Genomic DNA, 21,157 nt, shown 5'->3' on the forward strand with positions numbered 1-21,157 from the left:
GCTCGACGACAAGCAAAACGTTGAGCCCACCGTATCAACGACCGGTACATATATAGCAGCACGATTTCACTCCAGAGTGTGAGTCGCCTTACCTGCGTTATCGCTGACTGTACTCCTCCTATTATGGACCACCTCTGCGTTTGCAATCAGGTGACAGGCGCGCAGTGGTCAGCGTTCGTCCGGACTGCAACCAAAACAAGGCTCGCCTTGTGGTTGCATCCAGTTGAACCACGACAGACATGGCGATGCGTGATGCCTTTGCCAGCGCAGGATTTCTTCGATGGTTTAAACAGTTGAAACTGGTTGGCATGACATGTTCGTTGAACGCCGCTCCTCGTGCCACGTCATGCGCCGATTTTGCGTGTGTGTGACGATCGCGGATCGAAACTTGCAGCCAATCAGCGTGCGTCACAGCAGGGCAGCACTCAGTTATCGACATGAGCGCAGCGGTGGACGCAATCGATGCAGCGATCATGGAGAGCCTCATGGACGAAAGCCGCCCGTCCGAGCACTACCAGAAGCGTCAGAAGGCCGAGATGGCGGCGCTGCGAACGCAAGTCGCCAGCTTGAGCGCGATCCTCACGTCGCTCGTCGAGGCCAAGCGGCTGCAAGTCCAGCGCAGCACGAACGGCTGGGAAAAGGTCGCTCGGCGCCAGAAGCTCGAGGTCAAGAGCGCATCGTTTGACAACACGCGGCTCCGCCGTGCGGTCCACGACCAGCGACAGCTCATTGTGACACTCGAGCGCTTGCTCACCAAGCACCACCGCGCGCTAGTACGCCGTTGGTTCGACCTGTATTTTTGCTCACATTTGGTGGCGTAGCCCCCGGAGCGTCTGCACCTCGAGAGCTGGCAACTGCGGTGCATGCCCACTGATGTATCGAAGCGCGCCGAGACCTTCCACGCGCTCTTGAACGACACATTTCGGAGCCTTGAGGCCATGCACATTCGAACACAGCTCTTTCAGCACCCGATCGGGCACCGACACGCGTCGGTCATGACCGAGACGAGTGGCGTCGCTGCCGTGACGTACGTAAGCACCGCCTTTGTCGCTGCCGACTACCAAGTACTCGGCGAAGCGATTTGGTCCCATTGGAATGGAGCGTGCCACGCATCATCGACCAGCGCCGAGGTCTTCTGTGCTTTCTCGTTGATGGCGATTCACGCGCGTTGCTGCTAGACGGACTGCGAAGATTTCGGGCTCGACAGTGTCTACTGCCACTTTGAGACCGGTTTTGTCGGGGCGAGGCCAACGCTCTTCGCGCTCGCAGGTCTCAAGCGGTATGTGGAGCCAGGTCGCACGACGATCGTGCTGAAAACGATGTTAAGCGACGAGCGTTGCCCGACCCCACCGCACCTTGTCATAGTCAATGAAACGCAGAGGTAGACGTGGCTATTTCACTATGCACTCAGTCTCGCTTTGTAGCATCGTGGTGGAGGCTGTCGAAGGAGGCACGCTTCGGCGCATTGCAGTCGAAGGTCGCTATCCGCTCGAGCTACCGCCATCAAGTGCACTCTGCAGCTTGAACATGCGTGCGATCGATGCCATTGCGCATGTCGTGAAAAAGGGTTTTCGGACCCTCGAGCACAAGACGTCGTCGTCGGCGCTTGAAGATTCGTAATCAACTTTTGCATAAGATGGTCTCGCGGCCTCCAAGTCGTTAGAGACGGCACATGTGTCTGTTTTGGACAAGTCTATGAAAGCGACCACCACGAAAATGACGTCCAAGGGACACGTCGTCATTGTTTGGCTAGCTCAACAGAAACTCAAGCGTGTCAAAAACGGGTCGCACGATCTTGAGCACGACTTCGCCAATGGTGGTGGGCATGCCAACAAGAGGGCTCTCGTCCGGTAGTTGGGTCGAGATCTTGCCCGCGACCACCATGCGGCGAATGGATTGGTTCTCGCCGGCCGCCTCGACGACGATGCTAGAATATCGCACTTGGGTATGCAATATTGGCGACAGTGAAGTACCTCGCCGTGTGGTTGCCAACGAGCAAGCCGGGTGGCCACGGATAGTCTTCATCTTCCAGAACTGTCTTGAGGACAAAGACGACCCGATCGTCCTGGACGAAGCGCTTGATGGCGTAGAGCATGCCGATGCACGGCGCGCCTTCCTCGAGGCAAGCCGTGACGCGACAGTAGACGGTGTCGTTCCCAACCGTTTGGAGGCGCTAGCGGTTGGCATGGATAGTCGGTGATGGACTCGAGTCGCACTACCTCGTAGCGGGCAAACGAGAGCTGGAGGCCGTCGCTGTGCGCCCAGAACGTCCACACGTTTTCGCTCGCGTCCAGAAACGCGTGGGGCAAGACAGCCACACTCTCGACAGCCACCGAGAGTGCGTCGTCGACTTCGGTGACGGTCAGCGAGCGGTGCCCCGGTGCAGCGTCGAGAATCCGGGACCGCACAAAGAGCGACTCGACGTTCTCGTAGGCGTCGGCGAGAATCGCGTCCAAGGCGGCAGTGCGCGCAGCAGGCTCGGACGGCAGGCGCCGGAGCTTCCAGTCGGCCGTGTCGGCAACCGACATGACCTATCTTCATAAGAACGATCCATGACGCCGTACTACGCGGTACCGCGAGGCGTGGGCGCTTGACGAGCAGCTTGTCGAGCGCTGTCGCCAAATGCAGCTGGTCTTCGAGTGACCGCTTGAGCCGCGCGTTCTCCATCGTCGCTTGCTGGACCGCCATCTTTGGTTTTGTGCGACGCGCTCCCAGCGCGTGCTGCAGTGCTGGAGCTTGGACGCATTATCGTTCGTGAGGGCGGCCAGGTGCGCGCTGAGCTCAGCCACTTGCTTGCGCAAATAGACCAGCTCGTCCTTCTGCCGCTTCCGCACGCGCCTCGGACACGGCTCGTCGAGGAGGCTGTCCACGATGGCGGCGTCGATCAAGGGCTCGTCGTCCGACACGGGTGCGAGCGGCGAGCTGTCGTTGCTGTCGTCGGTCATGTCGTCGTGGATTGGCTAAAAATGGAGCCTCTTGGCCAATGCAGGTGCCGGATACTCGCATAACGTGGCAGCCGGAGGGCGCAGAGAAAGGTCGAGAGAACGAAGAAGAAATCAGCCATGGGTATTGCGGTGGCTCATGGCGCTGAAGCCACGCCCGATGGTGGAAATGCATGTGCATCACCGCCGGTGCTATCGGATTGATTGATTAAGAAACGATAGACACCTGTAGTTAGCGGGCAGAGCCAGCGAGGTTCTGCCAACCACGTTCGGCACCAACTTGCGTGGAGGATCTGAGCGCCTAAAAGCTTTGTACATTGATGGAAACCTTTAGGAGGATGCAATGTTGCTTCTTGCGCAAGGAGCTGCGCCAACCGTCTCGTCCTCCGTGCACGGCCACTCGCAGACGCCATAGTACCGCGCAGCTTGGATATGGACGAGGTGGTTTTGCGTGTGTGTAGATATGTCATTGAAGCCACGAGTTTAGAATAAGAGAGCCAAACATTCGGTGCTTCTTAAACGATCAAGCTCTCGATCGCGTCAAACGTCGGCGATATTTGGTGCAAGATAAAGTCGCAGATCAAGTGGCTCGGGTTCGATGAGAGCGGGCTTTGCTTGGGCGGCTCGACAGGCAGCTGGCCGAGCATGTGCATGCGTCGGCAGGTCCACATCTCGTCGACTGCTTCAATGATGATCCTATGTCATTCTGCAGCTCAGCGCCTTCTCCTTTCAAAAACGATGGTCGTACGCGGCCGTGTGGTTGCCAATGTACAGGCCGGGCACCGGCGGATACCGCTGGTCCTCGAGGACCGTCTTGAAGACGAGTACGACACGATTCTTCTCGTAGAAGCGCTTGACGCCCCAGAGGAGCTGCGAGTACGGGTTCTTCTGCGGCATGAGGGCGCGATGCCGAAAGTAGATGCCGTCAGAGCCAAAGTGCTCGAGCACCTAGTCACAAAGAGAGTCGTGTCGCACCCAGTCTGTACAAAGCTTTGCGGTACGTACTTGGAGGTGGGCGTTGGGGAGGTTGAGGTACTCGTGCTCGCTCAAGAGCGACCAAAAGTTTTGGCTGCACGTTAAATAGTTGCTCGCGATCTGGCGGACGCTCTGGACGTCAATGACGATCGCATCGTCCGTCTCGTTGGCCGACACGTCGAGCGACCGGAGGTGGTCCATCGAGTCGTACAGTCCCTTTTGGAGAAAATTCGTGTCGACGTGGTCGTACGCGTCATTCAACATCGCGTGGAAGCTCGTCTCGCGCGCACTGGGCTCCATGGGCAGCTTGCGCAGCTTCCAGTCGATCACGTCCATGGTCGGAAACGTCTACCGATCGGATAAGAGATGCAGCTTGTAGCCAAGACATCCTTACCGCAAGGCGAGGGCGTTTGACGAGGAGCTGGTCGAGAGCCTCGGCGAGCTTGAGCTGGTCCTCGAGGGCGCGTTTGAGCCGCGCGTTCTCGAGCGCCGCCTTTTGCGACCCGAGCTTCTGCGTGCGGGCGACCTTTTCCCAGTGCGAGCACTGATCGGCTTCGAGCGTCTTCATGGTCGTGAGCACAGACAGCTTGGAGCTCAGCTCCTTGACTTGGTCGTGGAGGTACTGGCGTTCGTCCTTTTGCCGCTTGCGGTAATAGTGCTGCGTCTTGACGATCTTGGCCGCCGGCGCGTCGTCACTCTTGACGGACGGCGTTGGCGACGCGGACGCCAAGCCCGCATCATCGAGGAGCTCGGCGATCTCGTTGATCATCTTGAGGTCCTCAAGCGACGGGAGAGTCGTCGCTGCGTCCGTGTCTGTCATTCTGGGCCAATCTGCTTCTGGCGCTCGATACGATAGGAACACAAAGGTGCGACATCCCGAGGTCGCGTTTGATTGGCCGCCTCGTGCGACGACCTGGATTACCCGCACGCTGGCTGGCCGAACCGAGTGTGGCTGCTGGTCCTGTAAGCACTATGATAGTGCAGCGACCTGTGCAGCGACGGTGTTCCTATGCTGCAATGTCTGTCTGCTTCAAAGCCGTGGCCAAGGGAATACGCTATCGCGGTGGTTTGTACGGCCGCAAATTGGCGCGCCCTGATTGGGTCGTTTGAAATTGCCCTTTCCTACAAGCCTCCAGGAGGCGACTTCACTTTCTTTCGGAGCCGGCACAACCCGCGACTGAGACAGCGACAGCCACGCCACGGCTGGCGATGCTTCCAGTTGAGATCCCGCGACGTTCGCTTGCTACGTGTACTGTTCCAGTCCGTCCACCGGTGCCACTTTCGCGTCTTTGTCCCGCCTCATCCTCTCTTGCAGCAATAGAAGCGACCCAACCGACGGCGTCGATGCGGCGAGGATTTTATGGATGCAGTCGTTGCGCATACATCGCAAGCTCAATGCACAAATTTGGGAGGGAACCGAACTGACTTTGTCGAAAAACACGACTATAACGTGGTTGTATGGCACCGCATTGACGGTCCACCGTTGCCAGCGACCGTTGCCAGCGTTCCAGAGCGGATAACGCATCGGTTCTACACATAGCCGAACGCGACGTCTCATCCCAGTCGCCTCTTTACTTCATTGTTCACGCACTGATGCAATCAAATAACCAAGCAATAAGAATTACACTGTCCAAATACGCTTTAGAAACCTGTTGGAGGGACGAGAAGACCGATCCCCGCGAAGAATAAACTGGTCCGATCCAAGCAGCACGATCCAACTCTTTAGCTCGTCTAATAACGTTTCCGCCTCGAAGCAAAGTCCTACGGGCAACATCATTCAAGCTACTCGAGACGATCGAGTTGACATGAGAGCCCTCGTAGTGTCTGTGCTCTTGGTGAATGGATCCAAGCTGGCGCTTCTTCCTGTGCTCTGTCGGGATGAACACGCGCGTCCGATTGGCCAAAATCACCTTTAAAAGATTGTGAACCAGCTGCATACCGTGGAGGCGTCATACAAAATACAAGTCAAAACCACCATTCGAGAGTCGTCCGTCGTCGCCATATTCAGTGTTCGATATTCGCACGACGAAGAAGAAGAACGACCGACGAGACTGCGCCATGGGTATGACCAGCCATCGACCGCCGGCCATGGAGCGCGACCGAGGCTAATGAGCGCCGACGCGTAGGCTACCTTTGCTGCAGCATCTTCTCCTTCGCGGGCGCCATGTTCCTCGTACGCTTCGGACGCGGATGCGATGAGATCTTAGCGTATCTTGGTGTGTAGCTCTGCCTCGGCGCGCTCCTGCGCCTTCAGCCGCGCTTTATTCCAAAGGTCAAGACGCCGCAGTCGTCGTCAGATTCGTGCTTTATATCGGGTAGGCCACCGCGATGTGTCGAGGATGTTGGCTCAGTGTCGTTGGTTTGTAGCTGGCGTCTATGGCGTGCTCTGGATTGTGTGCATCGTTCTGTGGCGGCGGCAGCTCGCGCGCCTTCGATGTGCGAGCCTGAAAGAGCCGCTGCCCTCCGAGCTCTTTGGCACGACCATGTCGTACCACGACTGGGACGATCCGCTGGAAGAAGTCGCGCCGCTCGTGGACAAGCCCAAGCAGCGACTCAAGCCGCCGTCCATCCAGCACGCGTAGACAGTCGATACGAGCCTACTACCTCCTCCAATCCAGCCTTATTTGTCCGATATGCACCGACACGCAACACATCGGCAACCGCCACGACGACGACCCGTCGCGTTCTCTTCCACCACAACACGTGAATGGTGCAGCGCCTCGGTGCAGAGGCAGACGCATAACGTTATGATCAATGGGTCGCCTCAGGTGCATCCATGAAGGCGTCGATCGCGCTGCGAATCTCTCTACACGTATCATCCATGAGCCACATGCACATACCGACGACAACGTACTCAATCTGGAGGAGCGTATCCATGAGACCATGGATAAGGCGCTTCTCAAAGGGCACGGACTGGATCGCCGGCGGCTGCGGGTCCTGCATCCACGCCGTGAAGAGCACGAGCGGGCCTTGCAGCTCCAGGAAATGCGCCAGCGCCGTCGCACGCGCACTCGCCGTCTTGGGAATCGTCTACAGAGCTCCAGTTGTCAACCATAGGGACGACACGACGACTGCGTACCGTTGCAAAGGTGTAAGACGAGCGGGGAAAGCTGTCCGAGTCGCGCGTCCTGCACATCCCATGTGAGCTGCGGTCCAAGAGCTCGATCCGCAGCGAAAGTACCAGCATTCTTCGTCGCGAAGCAGCGCGAAGAGCACAATGATGGCCTTGACGTACGCCGTCTGACTCGCGGGGTGCTATTCCGGAGCACATCAGTTGTATTGGCCGATGCTGGAAACGAGCCAACCTGCACGAGGTTGATGCTTGTAAACCAGCCCGGAAGGATGGGGCCGGTCAGCCCAATGTTCTTGGCAACGAGCAAAAGCGACTCGTCCGTGAGCTCCTTGGCGTTCGGGCTCCACGTCAGCGTTTCGAGGCACGACCGGACCCTACCGCCCATGACGATCGAGGTTCATCCAACGATGACAACGTACAGGTCGTAGACAGCGGGCGCGTCGGACATCGGCACCGCCATTTCTTGCATCGTGCTCATGACCATGCACTCGTACTTGTGCATGTTCCATGCCTTCTTCTGGCAGTCCTTGCCGCAGAAGAGCGCCGTTTTGCACTTGCTGCACGTCTACCAATGTACAGCGCAGTTTGTCGCCGCCTCGAGCACCGAAGCCTGAGGTACCTTGAGCGCGATGTTGTTGGCGTTCGTCTTGCAGCCCATGCAGCCCGACTTGATGTTCCAGACGTCCCCGCCAAACTCTTGCTACAACCGATGTGAGGCATGCTGCAACAGCGACGGAGGCCGACGCACAAGATGGTCAATGAGACGCTGCTCCGCTTCCTCCTTGCCCTTGGCACACACGTCGTCGTAGGTCTGCGCGCTGTTGATGCAGCGTCGTGAGCGCCACGCCACGAGAGTCGCCGGCTCGTACCTCATCTCAAAAACCAATCAAGCGCGTTGCACTGTGTCATTGGCCATCACGCGGCGTACACCGGGGTATGCTCTGTTGGTGGCATGTGCCACATTGGAGCACGCGCGGCGACGTATGGGACGAAGTTGTTTCGACGGGGCCGACGCATCACGGCAAAGACCAAGTAGGACGAATCTCGGCAAGATACGTATGTATGTACGTATAAGCCGTGCGAGGACCGGTTGCGACGAGAAGTCTGTTGGCGTGCCTCAGGATGCAGCAGCAGCGACGGTAGCGATTTTAAGCCAATTGCGTGTGCGTAAACTGGTATGTAGGCTATGCATTGGTCCATTCAATGTATTTCCGTCGTTTGGACCAATCCAAAGCAGTTGTTAATTTCGGCATCGCGGCCGAATGCAAAGCCCCGTGCAGCGTCTTGCCAGGAGAGAAGTTGCACGATCTCACTGTCGTCCTCGACGCTCACGACGTCACTTGACTGCGCGCCCATGGACGCTTGGCACGCCGACTTCAAGCTACTTGAAGTCCATGGGATCGGGACCGAGCGCTCTTATTTTCGGCATTCGAAACGTGGCATGTGACGCGTTTCTGGCCATGCCGAAAGTAGTAACTTCGAACCGACAGTCAACTTTTGGAAGGGGCGCAATGGCGAGCAAGTTTAGCATGGTCGGGGGCTCCGGGCTCTTTGGCGCCGAGGACCACCTCGAGGCGCAGGACCGCATGGGTGCTGCCATGGAGCAGCTCAAGGTGCGCGAGGAGCACGAGAAGCAGCAGCGCCAGGTAGCCAAGGTCGCCGAGCAGCAGCAGCTGCTCTCGAACCTCGACGCCCAAGAAACGCAATTCATCCGCGAGACCGTCAAGCCCGAGCACTACGAGCACGACAACCTTCACGCCCAGAAGACGAGCGCCGAAGAGGACGACGATGACTTTGAAGATGACTTTGAAGACGATCCCGACTTTCTCCGGTGCGCATACGCGATGGCGCGCGACGACACTCATCCGGCCATCATAGACTTCGCGAGCTCCGCATGAAGCAGCTGCAAGAGCAGTACCGCGTCAAGCAAGAGAACCTCGCCAAGGGCCACGGCGACTACCGGTACGAACCCTTCTTTGCCGACAAAACGCATGTACGATGTGGCGTAGCGAAATCGTGCAGGACGAGTTCCTCAAGGAAGTCACATCGAGCCCGCGCGTCGTCGTCCATTTCTACCACCGCGACTTTGAACGCTGCAAGATCATCGATATGGTATGGCTCCAATTGCCGCCATCGCCAACGAGCATATATCTGCGTAGCACATGGCCAAGGTCGCCAAACGCCACATCGAGTGCAAGTTTCTCAAGCTAGACGCCGAGAAGGCGCCGTTCTTTGTGACCAAGCTCGTCGTCCGCGTGCTCCCGACGGTCATTTACTTCAAGGATGGCATTGCGTCGGACGACCGCATCGTGGGCTTTGAAGGGCTCACGGACGGCCTCCGCGCCGGCAAGGAAGACGAGTTCCCGACCGTCAACGTAGGTTTCCCATCCTCGTGTTTTCTGGTCTTCTCAACGCTCTCGTAGCTGGCGCGTCGCTTGGCCAAGATTGGCGCGATCGATGTCGCCGACGACGAGGCCGAGCCGACCCACTCGGTAAGCCAATGTCTCGTACAAAGACCATTCAATGCGCTCTGTTTAGGCCAAGAAGTCGAGCATCCAAGTCGCATACCACTCGGGCTACGACTCGGACGAGTAGACACGTATTGATTGATTAGAAGGAGAAGGTTCCTAAGCAAGACGAGATGTACTCTGCAGCAATTGGATCTGGTCGCGGATCACGTGCAGCTCGGATACCATTTTGTCCGCCGACCCTAGGACGTGTGCAGACAACGCGGGGTCGAGTGGCCTTTGTACCTTTTGTCAGTTGAAACTGAATCGATCGCAGCGCCGGGAACTGAGCTGAATGGACTTGCGCTTCTTGCCCCGTGCATTCGAGCAGCGCGATGGGCTCCACGCGACCGGCGTCATGCGTGGGGTCGGATGTCACCTGCACACGCCATTGGACATCCAGCATCTTTGGCAGCGATGGACAGGCGCCCGATCGCGTGGAAATCTCTCGCCATAAGGCACGCCGCTGATCATGGAGAAGGTCGGCCAAGAGCTGGCGAAGCTGCGCGTTGCCGACGGCCTTGAGCGTCTGCTCGAGGTCGGACGACGTCGACGGCGAGAGCGCCGCCAAGACCACGTCGTGGAGCTCGACTTGGGCGTCGGCCTCATGGAGAGACGCCATGTTGCTCATCTCCAGAACGCTCGAGAAGGCGCCCTCGAGGATGACCTCGACGTCGGCGGCAGATTGGCACCGAAGGAGCAGCGCCTCCATGTTGGATCTGCAGCGAATCCTTCCGGATGATGGACCCTTTATCCGGTAAGGAAGGCCTTCCAAGCCAGTGCGGTGGTGCATTAGATACACGCAACCGGACTTCCAAATTTAAATGTAGCCGCCCATTATCCGGACGCTGCCGTTGGATCGGTACGACGGCATTGCCAGCCTCTGCAAGCGTTGTCAAGCTCGGTTTGAAGCGGCTGCAAGCCCGCCGTCGCTCAAGACAGGCCAGAACCAAAGTCGCGTTGCGCGATGCGTCGGCTTCCGGATCAGAGATCGCTTGTTCCGGACATTGGCCGTCCCTTCCATATCCGGATAACATCGGCAGATTCGGCCGAAAGTTGGGTGGCGCAAGGCTCACGTGGCCGTCGCGCCTGGCCACGATCGTCCATGTCTTCATGCAACGGCCAGCGCTATGCTACCGTCTCTGCTTCCAGCGTGTATGACAAAGATCTCTTGGGCATCAAGCGGCCACGAGGCGACGACTGGCGGCTGCGTCAACAAAGCGCCCTGCAAATAGGACTGGGTGTTTCTATCCGGTCAAAGTTGGGTGTTTTTATTTTTCGATCGCCCGGCTCTTGCAACAATGGCCAACGGCAGTGCTGCGTCGCCGGATGGGTTCCCGACCAAGTGCAAGGACTGGAAGCACCTCGATGAGGAGCTCGAGCGCTACATGCACAAGACCAACTCGTGCTTCGTGGCCAAGCGGACGCAGAAGATGCAGTCATACCTCAACCAGATGGACAAGAAGCGCAATGGCCGCGAGAAGACGCGGTCCCGGCGCTTCTTCCAGAGCGCGACGATCGCGCTGCCCGAGTACCGGCGGAAGGAGTTCATGTGCGTCGAGGGCGAAAAGTCGCATGCGACGTCAGGCGACAAGTGCCCATTCCGCTTTATCGCGCAGACCGAGTGGGACGCGAAGCGCAAGGAGTACTCGATCCAGATCGCCCAGAAGAACCTCGTGCACAACCACGAGCTCTCGGCCGAGGCGTGGCGACGATACCCGTCCGTGAAGCGCATGCTCTGGGACGAGTCGTGCCAAGTAGGCCGCTTCGCCTAGATGACGCTCACGTGTTCTTTCTTGTGTAGTACCTCTTGGAGATCACGCACGCGGTCAAAGGCTCGCGCTCGGAGCTCTTCAAGCTCATTGAGAAGAAGCATCCTGGCGTGTTTACCATGAAGGACATCCACAACCGGTTCAGCGCCTTGACGCAAGCGGCGAACGCGGCGAATGCGCCCAACCCGGAATCGGGCGAGACGATGGAAATCCCCATGCCGTCGTCGGTGCACGCCGGCATGACGGAGGCGCAGCTGCTGCAAGCGGCCAACAACGAGCTCGTCCAGCAGCAGCTGGCGCAACAGCAATCGTCGGCGCACGCGCTCGTGGACCAGCAACTGCTCGAGAACAACGCGATGGCTGCGACCCAGCTCATCCAGGCGCTCAACGGCACGGACGCCGACAACCACAAGTACGATATGCCCGCCGGCAGCGAGAACCACCACTTGATGTCGGAATCACTGCACGGCAGCGACGCCCATCTGATGGTCCAAGCCATGGAGGACGACGACGACGACGACGCCTTGCCCCACGACCCGACGACGCAGCTTTCCATTTAAGAAGCCGGCGCTTTTGACTTTTCCATCCCGCGCGGCCGCTGAATGCCAATCTTATTCTTACGTAGCCACCATCTCAACCTCTCGATCGCAATGGGGAATGGGGAAATGCACATGTATTGATTCGAGCTAGTACTATCAGCAGTTCTACCACAACGACGGAGAGAGGCTGTTGTTAGTAGCCGAGGTCCTTGGCGACCATCTTGCGCGCGATCGGGTGGTAGTTGTCCTTCCACTCGGCAAAGATGCGGCGCGCGGCTTCCGCGCCAAACGCCGACTTGTACAGGTCGCGGTAGAGCGGGCGCACAAACTTCATGCGGCCTTGCTCCTTGAGGAACGCTTCGACTTGCGGCAGAATGACGGCGTACTCGGCGCGCACGCATAGCGTCTGGTAGCGGAACCGGACCTCCGAGTTCTTGGTCTCGACCAAGTTGTACAAGGCGCCCATCTCGGCGAGCACGTCGTGCGAGAGGAACTCGCCGCGCGCAATGCACTTTTCCAAAATCGTTTCCAGCGTCACAATGATCTGCGACGACGTCCAGTTGGCAATGTCGGCGGCGGCAAACGGCCCCGCGTTCTGGAGCCAGCGGTCCGCGAGCTCGGCCGACGCCGTGGAAATCGTCGTGTCAAAGGCGGGCCGGGACGGCATGCCGGGCGCGTAGAACCACGCGTCCCAGTCGATGGTCGCGAGCGCGTCGCCCTTGGTCGTTGCGAAAAACGCGATGAAGAAGTCGCGAAACTCGTTGGACGTGACCGTCTTGTAGCGGAACGCGCGCACGTACGCCTTGGCAAACGTCTCAAACTCGGCGTCGCCAACGAGCTTGGAGAGGTAGTAGAGGAGGTTGAAGCCCTTCTCGTACGGCACGCTCGAGAACGAGTCGTCCGGGTCGGCGCCGTCGAGGACCGGCACGAGCTTGGTAAACTCGTGGTCGTGGCCGTAGTGGTCGACCGAGTCGAGAAGCGCGTTCCAGCCAATGATCGCATCAAAGTCAAAGTGCAGCTCCGTGTAGATCTTGGCCATGATCTTGCGCTGGAGCCACATGGTCCAGCCTTCGTTGAGCCAAAAGTGCTCCCACGTGTGGTTCGTGATGAGGTTGCCGGTCCACGAGTGGGCAATTTCGTGTGCAATGACGTCGGCGAGCGACCGATCGCCCGCGAGAAGCGTCGGCGTCGCGAACGTCAAGCACGGGTTCTCCATGCCGCCAAACGGGAACGAGGGCGGGAGCGACACCATGTCGTAGCGGCCCCAGACGTACTCTTGGTCCATGATCTCCTCGGCGTTGCGGAGAAAGTCCTCGGTCTGCGCGAACTCGTACGCGACGGCATCGACCATGCTCGGCTCGCTCCAGACGCGGCTGCGGGGCCCGACCTCGCGGCTCTCGAGGTGGCCAATGACCATCGCAATCAAGTACGACGGCACGGCGACGTTTTGCTCGTAAAAGAACTTGGTCGTCTCGCCGCATGTCTCGGGGTCGGCCGACGCGACCGCGCTCATCAAGCACTTGGCCCACGACGGCACCGTGATCGTGGCCTTGTAGATGGACTTGGCCATCGGGCAGTCCTGGCACGGAAGGAGCGACCGCGCGTGGATCGCCTGGCACTGCGTAAAGAGGTACGGGTACTCCTTGTCGGCCGTCTGCTCCTTTGGAAGCCACTGGATCGCCGAGCTTTCCGGCGTCGTCTCGTAGTAAATGCGCGCCGTGAACGTGGCGCCGACGGCCTGGACCGCCTCGGGCAGCGCCAGATGCAAGGCCGTGCCAAAGACCTCGTCGTCGATCTGCTTCTTGAGCACGGGCGAGCCATCGATGGTCGCGCTCTTGATGTACAGCGCGCGCGTGTCCAGGACAAACGACGTCGTCGGCGCGAGCACTTCGGCTTCAATGTCGACGTAGCCGTCGAGCGCGCTGCGGCCAAAGTCGGCCGTGAGGTGCAAGTCGAGGCTGAGCACCGAGATGGCCTCGAGGTTCGCGAGCGTGTGCTTGTCGACGCGGGCCATGGCTTTGGTCGGTCGCTCAAATTCGAAAGTGGGGCAGTCTTTTCGTTCGGGAGCGTGGGATCCGCGTTGCATCTCGACACCGTCCGAAGTTCGAAGTTCAACATCAAGTCTCGCAGGTTCGACGCGTCCGTGGACGTTTGGGGCATCCAGAGGCGCCGTAGCCACACGCGAAATCTGTGCACACGGCTTCTCATGAGAAGAGAAAGCTCCCAAAGCAATTGCACGCGCGCGACAAGCTCTACATTAGCTACCTTGTTGCTGCATTCGGCGTCATGGTATCGATTCTTGGGGGGCGGTTCGACTGTACCAGTGAATCGCAGAGTTCTCGTCGCCCAAGGAAAGAGACGTGATCGCAAGACTCCTTGCGTTGGGATTTGGATACGATGCGATCGTCCCACGGAGCTTTCGTTTCCGTGCAAGAGGAACAGACGGCAACGAAGTGCGTCCCAATGCACGACACAGTGAAGCTACAAGAATAAGAGCTGGACAAGCAACACGCGCCGATGCTGCTGAGGGTCCATGCCAACTACAATACAGACTGTACCTGGTCTTCTGTGACACACCACTACATGCACAGTAAGCTTGTGTTTGCTCGCTCGTTGAAAGCATGCGCATGGGCTTATCCCGGCGGATGACGACTGCGCCGTTCGCATGCCGATCCACGCTGATGGATTTGCTGGAACATTATCTCCGACTGGACCGAAGTTCGAAGCCAATGCCGAGTCATCGTGCCCCGGCTCACACCAGGCACGGTCTTGGGTTTAGGGTGGCTCGCGGCCAGCGAATGCGATTGGTTACCCCGGGGTACGCGCCCGGTCGCTTGCCGTTTGCCATTCCTCGGTACGAGACGCATGGACGCAAGCAGCATGACGCAGGAAGTCGACGAGTACGTCTGCCGCATGTGCCGGTTCAAGCTCTTCACGTCCGAGGATCTCCTCGAGCATGAGCCCCACCAGCACCGCATCGCGCTGCGCAAGGTAGTACCTCCATCCACTTCTACAAGCCTGACAATGATGGACGATGGCATAGATGATCAAGGAGCGCAACCCGAACGGCGTTGTTGACTGCAGCTCGTTCTTCATGGCCGACACGATGCCGTGGATGGACGAAGCCCTTCTCGCCGAAGGCAAGCTCCACTGCCCTATCAAAAAGTGCAACGCGCGTCTCGGCTCGTTCGAGTGGAGCGGGTCGCAGTGCTCGTGCGGCACGTGGGTCACGCCCTCGATTCAGATTACCAAGAGTCGTGTCGACCTCAAGCGGCCGATCGGTGTGCAGATCTACCACGTTCCGCTTACTGAGGCCGAGGCCGCGACGTCCGCTGCCCCGGCGACGGCGCCGACCACAGAGGCATAGAGTGCTCGCCTTATTTGTGCATTAATTGATCTCTCCATTTAATTCTGGACCCTGCTCATGCCATTACAAGGCGTACGTTGCAACTGTGCATCGATTAAGGTCGTCAAAGCCGTTAAATGCCGCAAAGACAATCCTCCTTTGGGTAGCGGCAACATGGTCAATTTACGCCTATTTAGGCGAGACAGGATGCTTCGGGGAACGTGTGTACAGAGCCGGTAGCGGCATATCGGGCTGCATATGGGTAGATAGATAGATAGATAGATAGATAGATAGATAGATAGATAGATAGATAGATAGATAGATAGATAGATAGATAGATAGATAGATAGATAGTATTCGTGTTATTGTTGTGGGCAACGACTACGCAACTGCCAAAGCCAACGATCGCCACACAGCGAATCAGAACCGAGAACCCAAATTGCACTTGGGACTTTGCCTTTCAAGAAGCACATGGAAACTTTGTATTACGACACGAAGAGAAGCGGTTGCTATGGTATTTACAGCGTGTGCGCGTCAATCACGTAGACGGAGCGCATGCGCGACTTGTGCGGGTCTTCGGGCTGGGCCGGTCGGCGGCGGACGTACGCCGTCACGGCCAAGATGGCCACGCACCCGACGACACCGCCAGCAACGATGAACGGCGTCGTGTTGTCGCCGGTCTTGTCGCTTGTCGTACCGGCACTCTCCGATTGCAAGTTCATGGCCTTGACAGGCGCCGTCGTGTTGAGAGTCCCTTCTTCAAAGAGACTTGGGTCGAGCGTCGTGTCGTTCTTGTTTGTACTGGCCGAGTCTTCCGGGCGCTTGCTCGATGGTGGCGCCGTAGTGAGGATATTGTCGTCCTCGAAGAGACTCGGGTCGAGCGTCGTGTCGTTCTTGTCCGTGCTGGCCGAGTCTTCCGGGCGCTTGCTCGATGGTGGCGCCGTGGTGAGGATATCGTCGTCTTCGAAGAGACTCGGGTCGAGCGTCGTGTCGTTCTTGTCCGTGCTGGCCGAGTCTTCCACCATCGGATCGTCGTCACTCTCTGGCAGCACGTCGGTATCGTCGTCGTCACGTGGCTCCTCCGTGGTGTCGTCGTCCGCCGGCTCGTCCGTAGTATCATCATCAACCGGTTCATCCGTGGGCTCATCATTGTCGTCTGTGGGCTCATCGTCGTCGTCCGTGGGCTCATCGTCGTCGTCCGTGGGCTCATCATCGTCGTCCGTGGGCTCATCGTCATCGTCTGTGGGCTCATCATCATCGTCCTTTGAGCCATCGTCGTCGCCGGGTGCATCCCACGAGCCATCGTGGCTGGGCTCGTCGAGAACGGTTGTCACGAGAGGCGCCGACTCAGTGTCCAATGGCCCGTCAAGGTTGATGGGGTAGCCCAAGTGCGTCGGGCCCTTGGTGTGCGTCGCCGCACGGAGCATACGCGACGGCTCGTCCTTGGCCGACGAGGCCGCGACGAGGATAGCGCCCACAAACCACAGCAATCCCTTGACCATACCGAGCGATTTCTAAAATGATTTCTGCTGCGGTGACATACGACGTCGCGCTGGATCTGGCGGGTTCGATTCCGCCGCGGTCCTAATTGACAAGCATGTGTGTCACTTTACACCATATCCCACAAGTGCATACAAATGAACAGGCATTGACTATAGGTACTATTTTATCTGATTTATTGTATTGCGAATGCATATATGATCTAAAACTGACAGCGCAGATCAAATCACCCTGTCTAAGTGTGACGACGCGCTCAACGCGATTTTTAATCCATGCGGTTTATTTCACCTACAAAGGTCAAGTTTGTAAAAATAAAATACGGTGGACGCCTCTTGGGCAGCCAGCGAATGGCCATGTGGTCTTGCTGCACGCTCTGCCGCTTCACATGTGCTCCAAGGCGCCGGCTCGCGACGTCGTGACCAGACATCATACTCGCAGTGTGGCATAGCAACCAGAGACTTGGACAGCTCCCGGGGTCCAGTTGGTGGTTCGACCACATCTGCCCGTGCGCTGCTCAGAAAAAAAGTGTTTTATGAAATACGGCCACGTCAACGACATACAAATCGAACCCAACGAATCCTGCCTGCGTCGCAGAAGAGTGACCGCGTCGTGTAAATGGCTTCAAAGATGCGAGCAGGCGGCTTCGTTCGGCCCTTGCATTTGCACTTCGTCACTTTGCCTTTTCGTACTTGCAATTGAGTGCAAGACCCGTCATCATTAATTCTTCAATGTACGTTCATGGACCACAAACAGAATAGATAGAGGGGCAGTCGGTGGATACGTGGCAAGGCGAGGTGCAACCTCGCCGTGTCGTGGGGTTGCGACAGCCCACGTTCGAGATACTATCCATTAGAAGCTTTTGCTCGTGGGTTTGCATGCGGATGTATCTTCCTCTTTGCCTTGACGCCACCGGTAGCATACCTTGCAAGCTTGTGGTGCGATGGGGACGGCGATCATGCGGGGCACGATGGAGCGCGCACGCCACAAATCGTGAAGAATCCGCCTGCACCAATTGAAGGTCTTGGCGCTGCTGGTTTTGTTGCACCTCAACACATCAGAAGGCATCTCCTCGTGCCTGTGATCCAATGATGCAGTTTTCAAACGGTACGAAATGGAATCACAGTGCCAAGATGCCGGCAATACATTCCCGTGAAGTCCAGTCTTGCCAACTTGACGCGAAACTCTTCAAAAGATAGCAATTTGTTCATTATGGTGGGCACAAGACGAACCATTGGTTGTCTCCTCGACGCAACTCCAGCTCAGCGTACAAAGCACTGTCAGTGTTCTTGGAGCCTCATTAGCAACCAAGCAAGCGAGCTCATCCTGTTGGACGCCAGAGACGTCTCAAGGCTGTACTAGAACTCTTCATGGTGCAACAGAGAAGGAGATCGCTTTGGAAACTCGCAATGTTTGCAACAACAAATATGCTGTCGCCAGCAGCCAAGCGCCCAGTAGGCACTCGATGCGTTGCCCTCACGAGCTCTCGCCACTCACTTTTGGATTACTTCCCTTGCCATGCGTCTCGGCCTTCTTCTACCTCTCGTTTCAGCGGCCTCGGCATGTACGTCGGTCTCCGTCGAAGGCGACGCTACGTACTGCATCTTGGGATCGGTTTGCGTTGGCGCTGGCATCGCGCCCTTGGGCGTCGCGTGCCCGCGCAAGGGAGCTGTGGCGTCGGCAGACTGCAACTCCGACGCACCGAGCTTTCTTTCTGGCTCAACGTGCGTTCTTTCCCATGACGCCGTGTGCCAAAAGCTAGCCACAGGTGCCTGGGGATGCGCTCTCCCCTCGCATCCTACGGACCAGCCATGCCCGACTGAGCGTCCCCGTCCGACTGATGCGCCGTGTCCGACCGAGCGTCCCCGTCCGACCGATGCGCCTTGTCCGACTGAGCGACCCCACCAGTCGTGCACGTTGGTATCGGTGCAAGGCGATGCGACGTACTGCATCAATGGCCCGATCTGCAGTGGCGCAGGCCTTTCGCCCGACGGTGTCAGCTGCCCGGATGCGGGCACCGTGGCTTCAGGCGACTGCCACCCACACTTGGATAGCTACGTTGCTGCCAGCAACAGCTGCGTCCTCTCAAAATCGGCCACGTGCCAAAAGATCGCCACCGGCGCTTGGGGCTGCGCTCCGTCCACGTAGTAGGTGGTTAAAATGCACTGTTTTGTACCCGCGCCCTTTTCCTTGACTCCAATCCCATTCTTTGCAGCTGCGAATCGTCAAAGCTCGCGTCACCCGTCGCTGGGCTGCCGAGAAGCATGGTGTCAGCTTGTCCAAGGTTGCGTTCTCGTCGAGCATCGATCCTGGGAACCCAATGGGTACATCATTGTGCCTGGGTATGCATCGCTGTCAGCGCAGCGATAAGAACGTAGTGCCAACGAGCCGTTCCGTTCATATAAGACGCGATGTTCGAGAGCAGCGAACGTGCGAGACGTGTTGCCGACTGGATCGTGGCGTTGCTTTGCCACGCCGTTCCTTGTCTGCAGCGACGAGCAAAAGCGTTCTTGGCACTAGGCAGCGTCGCGCCAGAGGTCGTGGAACCACATGTACTGCGCGGGCGCTTGGCGAACGCACGCCGACACGATATCGGCGTACGACTGCATGATCAAATCGAGTTGCATCACGTCCGTGTCCCGTCCAATGACCTATTGCAGTGGCTAAGCTCGACAGCCCAAGTCGAGAAGATCGATACGGGAATCGTGACGAGGCGAAATGGCTTTGCTGCGCCCGACGGGGCATGCAAGAGCGCCGTGAACCACACGGGTCGGTGGCTACGCATGTGCAAGACGGCGGCGCCGGGGGCATAAAACGTGGGACGATCCAAGAAGCGCACGGGCACGTGGTTGTGACTAGGGCGCTGGTCGCACACCAGAGCCACGATCGTGTGGGGGTCCGGTGACTTGAGAATCGAGTTCAGTCTCGGAAGACAGTGCTTGTCCTAACCTATCGCGTGACGACCAAGGATGCAAAGCGAGCTGCAACCGGCAAGAGGTGCATGCTCGGGTCGTGTTGGCGAAGGCCCAAGACGACGCGGTCCAGCGCCGCGTTGTGGAGTGGTCGGTAGAGCTACGCAACGCATTATGTATCTACGAATCGCCGAGCCACGAAAAGCTCGTACTGCATAGACACTGCGTATTGGCACATGCGGCGCAGCATGCACAAACGGAAGCAGCTCCCAGCACCCTACGCAAGAGCATCAGTCGTACGACCGGCGCCGACGTGGCGCCCACCAAGGTGCGCCGAGGTTACGAGCACAGGGCCTTTGGCGACATCGTCGAGATACGCAGTTGGGAATGCTATCTCGACGTAGCGGTCCATGCGCTTCCATCGACCAAAGGCGCGAAGATGGAGGAACCAGAGCAGCGACTGTTCAGGTGGACACATGAATGCGAAGAGTATTACTCGTTGGCAGCATACCGTGCACGTCGATTGGTACGCTTCCTTGAGCAGCTGCTTGCGCTCTATCTCGGACATCCCTGGAAAGGCCATGGCGACGTTCTTCTTTGCGATATGTTTCCGCAAGCCCGCTACACGACGTCGAGGTCGCTAGCGCTAGGTAGCGAAGCCTACCTGCGTAGCATGCGTGGCCCATGATCTTGCCCATGGGCACGAAGATGCAAGGCGGAAGGATGCCAAGGAGCAAGGCGAAGCCGTGTGCGAAGGTCGCGATCGCGGTCGACCAGAGCTGGCGGCGACAGCCCGCCACGAGGCTCGTCCGTGCTGGATCGGCCATATGTGATATTTTCGTTTTTGAAGCTGACGTGATGTTTGTATCGAAATACAAAATAATTGTAAAGAGCTGTGATTTTAGCTCGGAACAATAGAATTTAAAGTGAAACACGCAACGATGTCGTGGTGAGCGTCTCGTTCGGAGGCGCTGACCACGACCACACTTGATGCAATTTACACGTATGCTGTGAGGTCGTATCGATCTCGATGCAAGACGCGTGGACAGGGTTGAGAGGGGCTTCGTACCGGCGCTCGCAGGACTCTAACAACGCAGTATCTTTGCTGTTGATACATCGATACACTGATACTACGGCCCGGAATTGGAGTTTCGTGCTCGCGAGCTAGTCGCTGGTGTCCATTGTTGTTCCTCGCGTGTTCCAGGCCAGTCGGGTGCGGTGCATCGACAGGCAACTGCGACTGGGCATCAATAGTTTACTTTGTATACAAAATTGTACTCATGTGTACAGGTAGAGACTTATAGGGGCATGCCCACGTCACGTACAAGCACGAGTGCATCGGCTCCATTCGCAGCGATGCGCTTCTTCCGTTGCCACACGAGGATACTGATCACCGTGCAAGCGCAAAAGGCGACGAGGAGCGCGTCGACGGCGCTGGAATGACGAGCGAGCATGGGCAGTGGGCGCCCTTGCACGGCGACCAGCATCGGTGCCACGTCGTCGCTCGCACCGTAGGCGTCGGGTGTGCCAAAGTACTGAAGGGCCGCTTGGGGGCGAAATATGAAACGAGATGCGACGCATGCTGCCTTGGCAC

The 21,157-nt window shown here is 58.0% G+C and overlaps 12 protein-coding genes across 12 annotated transcripts in view; 5 read left to right on the forward strand and 7 right to left on the reverse strand.

Moving 5' to 3' along the window:
* Positions 1–437: 437 nt before the first annotated feature.
* SPRG_05998 (hypothetical protein) lies at positions 438–1,314 on the forward strand (the record flags this gene model as incomplete). The annotated part of the gene is made up of 3 exons (XM_012344569.1): positions 438–773; positions 822–1,130; positions 1,192–1,314. The coding sequence occupies 3 exons, from the start codon at positions 438–440 to the stop codon at positions 1,312–1,314; spliced, it is 768 nt and encodes a 255-aa protein (XP_012199959.1).
* A 353-nt stretch (positions 1,315–1,667) lies between these two features.
* SPRG_05999 (hypothetical protein) lies at positions 1,668–3,008 on the reverse strand. Its single transcript, XM_012344570.1, has 4 exons — positions 2,575–3,008; positions 2,220–2,531; positions 1,974–2,173; positions 1,668–1,927 (listed from the first exon to the last, which is right to left on the reverse strand). Exons 1-4 carry the CDS (start codon positions 2,686–2,688, stop codon positions 1,750–1,752), a joined length of 804 nt encoding a protein of 267 aa, XP_012199960.1. The 5' UTR covers positions 2,689–3,008; the 3' UTR covers positions 1,668–1,749.
* A 389-nt stretch (positions 3,009–3,397) lies between these two features.
* Positions 3,398–4,749, reverse strand: SPRG_06000 (hypothetical protein). The gene is made up of 4 exons (XM_012344571.1): positions 4,312–4,749; positions 3,948–4,265; positions 3,691–3,890; positions 3,398–3,638 (listed from the first exon to the last, which is right to left on the reverse strand). The coding sequence occupies exons 1-4, from the start codon at positions 4,735–4,737 to the stop codon at positions 3,458–3,460; spliced, it is 1,125 nt and encodes a 374-aa protein (XP_012199961.1). The 5' UTR covers positions 4,738–4,749; the 3' UTR covers positions 3,398–3,457.
* Positions 4,750–5,928: 1,179 nt separating this feature from the next.
* Positions 5,929–6,578, forward strand: SPRG_06001 (hypothetical protein). The gene is made up of 4 exons (XM_012344572.1): positions 5,929–5,979; positions 6,044–6,090; positions 6,142–6,232; positions 6,285–6,578. Exons 1-4 carry the CDS (start codon positions 5,976–5,978, stop codon positions 6,497–6,499), a joined length of 357 nt encoding a protein of 118 aa, XP_012199962.1. The 5' UTR covers positions 5,929–5,975; the 3' UTR covers positions 6,500–6,578.
* Positions 6,579–6,668: 90 nt separating this feature from the next.
* Positions 6,669–7,864, reverse strand: SPRG_06002 (hypothetical protein; the record flags this gene model as incomplete). Its single annotated transcript, XM_012344573.1, has 9 exons — positions 6,669–6,723; positions 6,772–6,947; positions 6,997–7,045; positions 7,099–7,172; positions 7,223–7,364; positions 7,410–7,555; positions 7,610–7,690; positions 7,739–7,808; positions 7,860–7,864. 9 exons carry the CDS (start codon positions 7,862–7,864, stop codon positions 6,669–6,671), a joined length of 798 nt encoding a protein of 265 aa, XP_012199963.1.
* A 614-nt stretch (positions 7,865–8,478) lies between these two features.
* Positions 8,479–9,680, forward strand: SPRG_06003 (hypothetical protein). The gene is made up of 6 exons (XM_012344574.1): positions 8,479–8,821; positions 8,869–8,952; positions 9,000–9,102; positions 9,150–9,365; positions 9,414–9,482; positions 9,529–9,680. Exons 1-6 carry the CDS (start codon positions 8,502–8,504, stop codon positions 9,583–9,585), a joined length of 849 nt encoding a protein of 282 aa, XP_012199964.1. The 5' UTR covers positions 8,479–8,501; the 3' UTR covers positions 9,586–9,680.
* On the reverse strand, positions 9,521–10,237 carry SPRG_06004 (hypothetical protein). The gene is made up of 2 exons (XM_012344575.1): positions 9,744–10,237; positions 9,521–9,700 (listed from the first exon to the last, which is right to left on the reverse strand). Exons 1-2 carry the CDS (start codon positions 10,207–10,209, stop codon positions 9,618–9,620), a joined length of 549 nt encoding a protein of 182 aa, XP_012199965.1. The 5' UTR covers positions 10,210–10,237; the 3' UTR covers positions 9,521–9,617.
* A 527-nt stretch (positions 10,238–10,764) lies between these two features.
* On the forward strand, positions 10,765–11,939 carry SPRG_06005 (hypothetical protein). The gene is made up of 2 exons (XM_012344576.1): positions 10,765–11,254; positions 11,302–11,939. Exons 1-2 carry the CDS (start codon positions 10,799–10,801, stop codon positions 11,827–11,829), a joined length of 984 nt encoding a protein of 327 aa, XP_012199966.1. The 5' UTR covers positions 10,765–10,798; the 3' UTR covers positions 11,830–11,939.
* On the reverse strand, positions 11,928–13,847 carry SPRG_06006 (hypothetical protein). The gene has a single exon (XM_012344577.1). It carries the CDS (start codon positions 13,820–13,822, stop codon positions 12,002–12,004), a length of 1,821 nt encoding a protein of 606 aa, XP_012199967.1. The 5' UTR covers positions 13,823–13,847; the 3' UTR covers positions 11,928–12,001.
* An 818-nt stretch (positions 13,848–14,665) lies between these two features.
* SPRG_06007 (hypothetical protein) lies at positions 14,666–15,248 on the forward strand. The gene is made up of 2 exons (XM_012344578.1): positions 14,666–14,799; positions 14,852–15,248. The coding sequence occupies exons 1-2, from the start codon at positions 14,674–14,676 to the stop codon at positions 15,173–15,175; spliced, it is 450 nt and encodes a 149-aa protein (XP_012199968.1). The 5' UTR covers positions 14,666–14,673; the 3' UTR covers positions 15,176–15,248.
* A 424-nt stretch (positions 15,249–15,672) lies between these two features.
* Positions 15,673–16,656, reverse strand: SPRG_06008 (hypothetical protein; the record flags this gene model as incomplete). The annotated part of the gene is made up of 1 exon (XM_012344579.1): positions 15,673–16,656. One exon carries the CDS (start codon positions 16,654–16,656, stop codon positions 15,673–15,675), a length of 984 nt encoding a protein of 327 aa, XP_012199969.1.
* Positions 16,657–19,167: 2,511 nt separating this feature from the next.
* Positions 19,168–21,157, reverse strand: part of SPRG_20058 (hypothetical protein) — a gene marked incomplete at both ends in the record, with an annotated part of 3,599 nt that continues 1,609 nt past the window's right edge. Inside the window, 8 exons of the mRNA XM_012344618.1 lie at positions 19,168–19,302; positions 19,350–19,595; positions 19,640–19,723; positions 19,776–19,840; positions 19,864–20,023; positions 20,075–20,184; positions 20,228–20,377; positions 20,885–21,109. Of these exons, the coding sequence (XP_012200008.1) occupies positions 19,168–19,302; positions 19,350–19,595; positions 19,640–19,723; positions 19,776–19,840; positions 19,864–20,023; positions 20,075–20,184; positions 20,228–20,377; positions 20,885–21,109 (1,175 nt within the window). The remainder of the gene's footprint in view (positions 19,303–19,349; positions 19,596–19,639; positions 19,724–19,775; positions 19,841–19,863; positions 20,024–20,074; positions 20,185–20,227; positions 20,378–20,884; positions 21,110–21,157) is intronic.

The sequence above is a fragment of the Saprolegnia parasitica genome, assembly GCF_000151545.1.
Source record: "Saprolegnia parasitica CBS 223.65 unplaced genomic scaffold supercont2.18, whole genome shotgun sequence".
Lineage (NCBI taxonomy): Eukaryota > Oomycota > Saprolegniomycetes > Saprolegniales > Saprolegniaceae > Saprolegnia > Saprolegnia parasitica.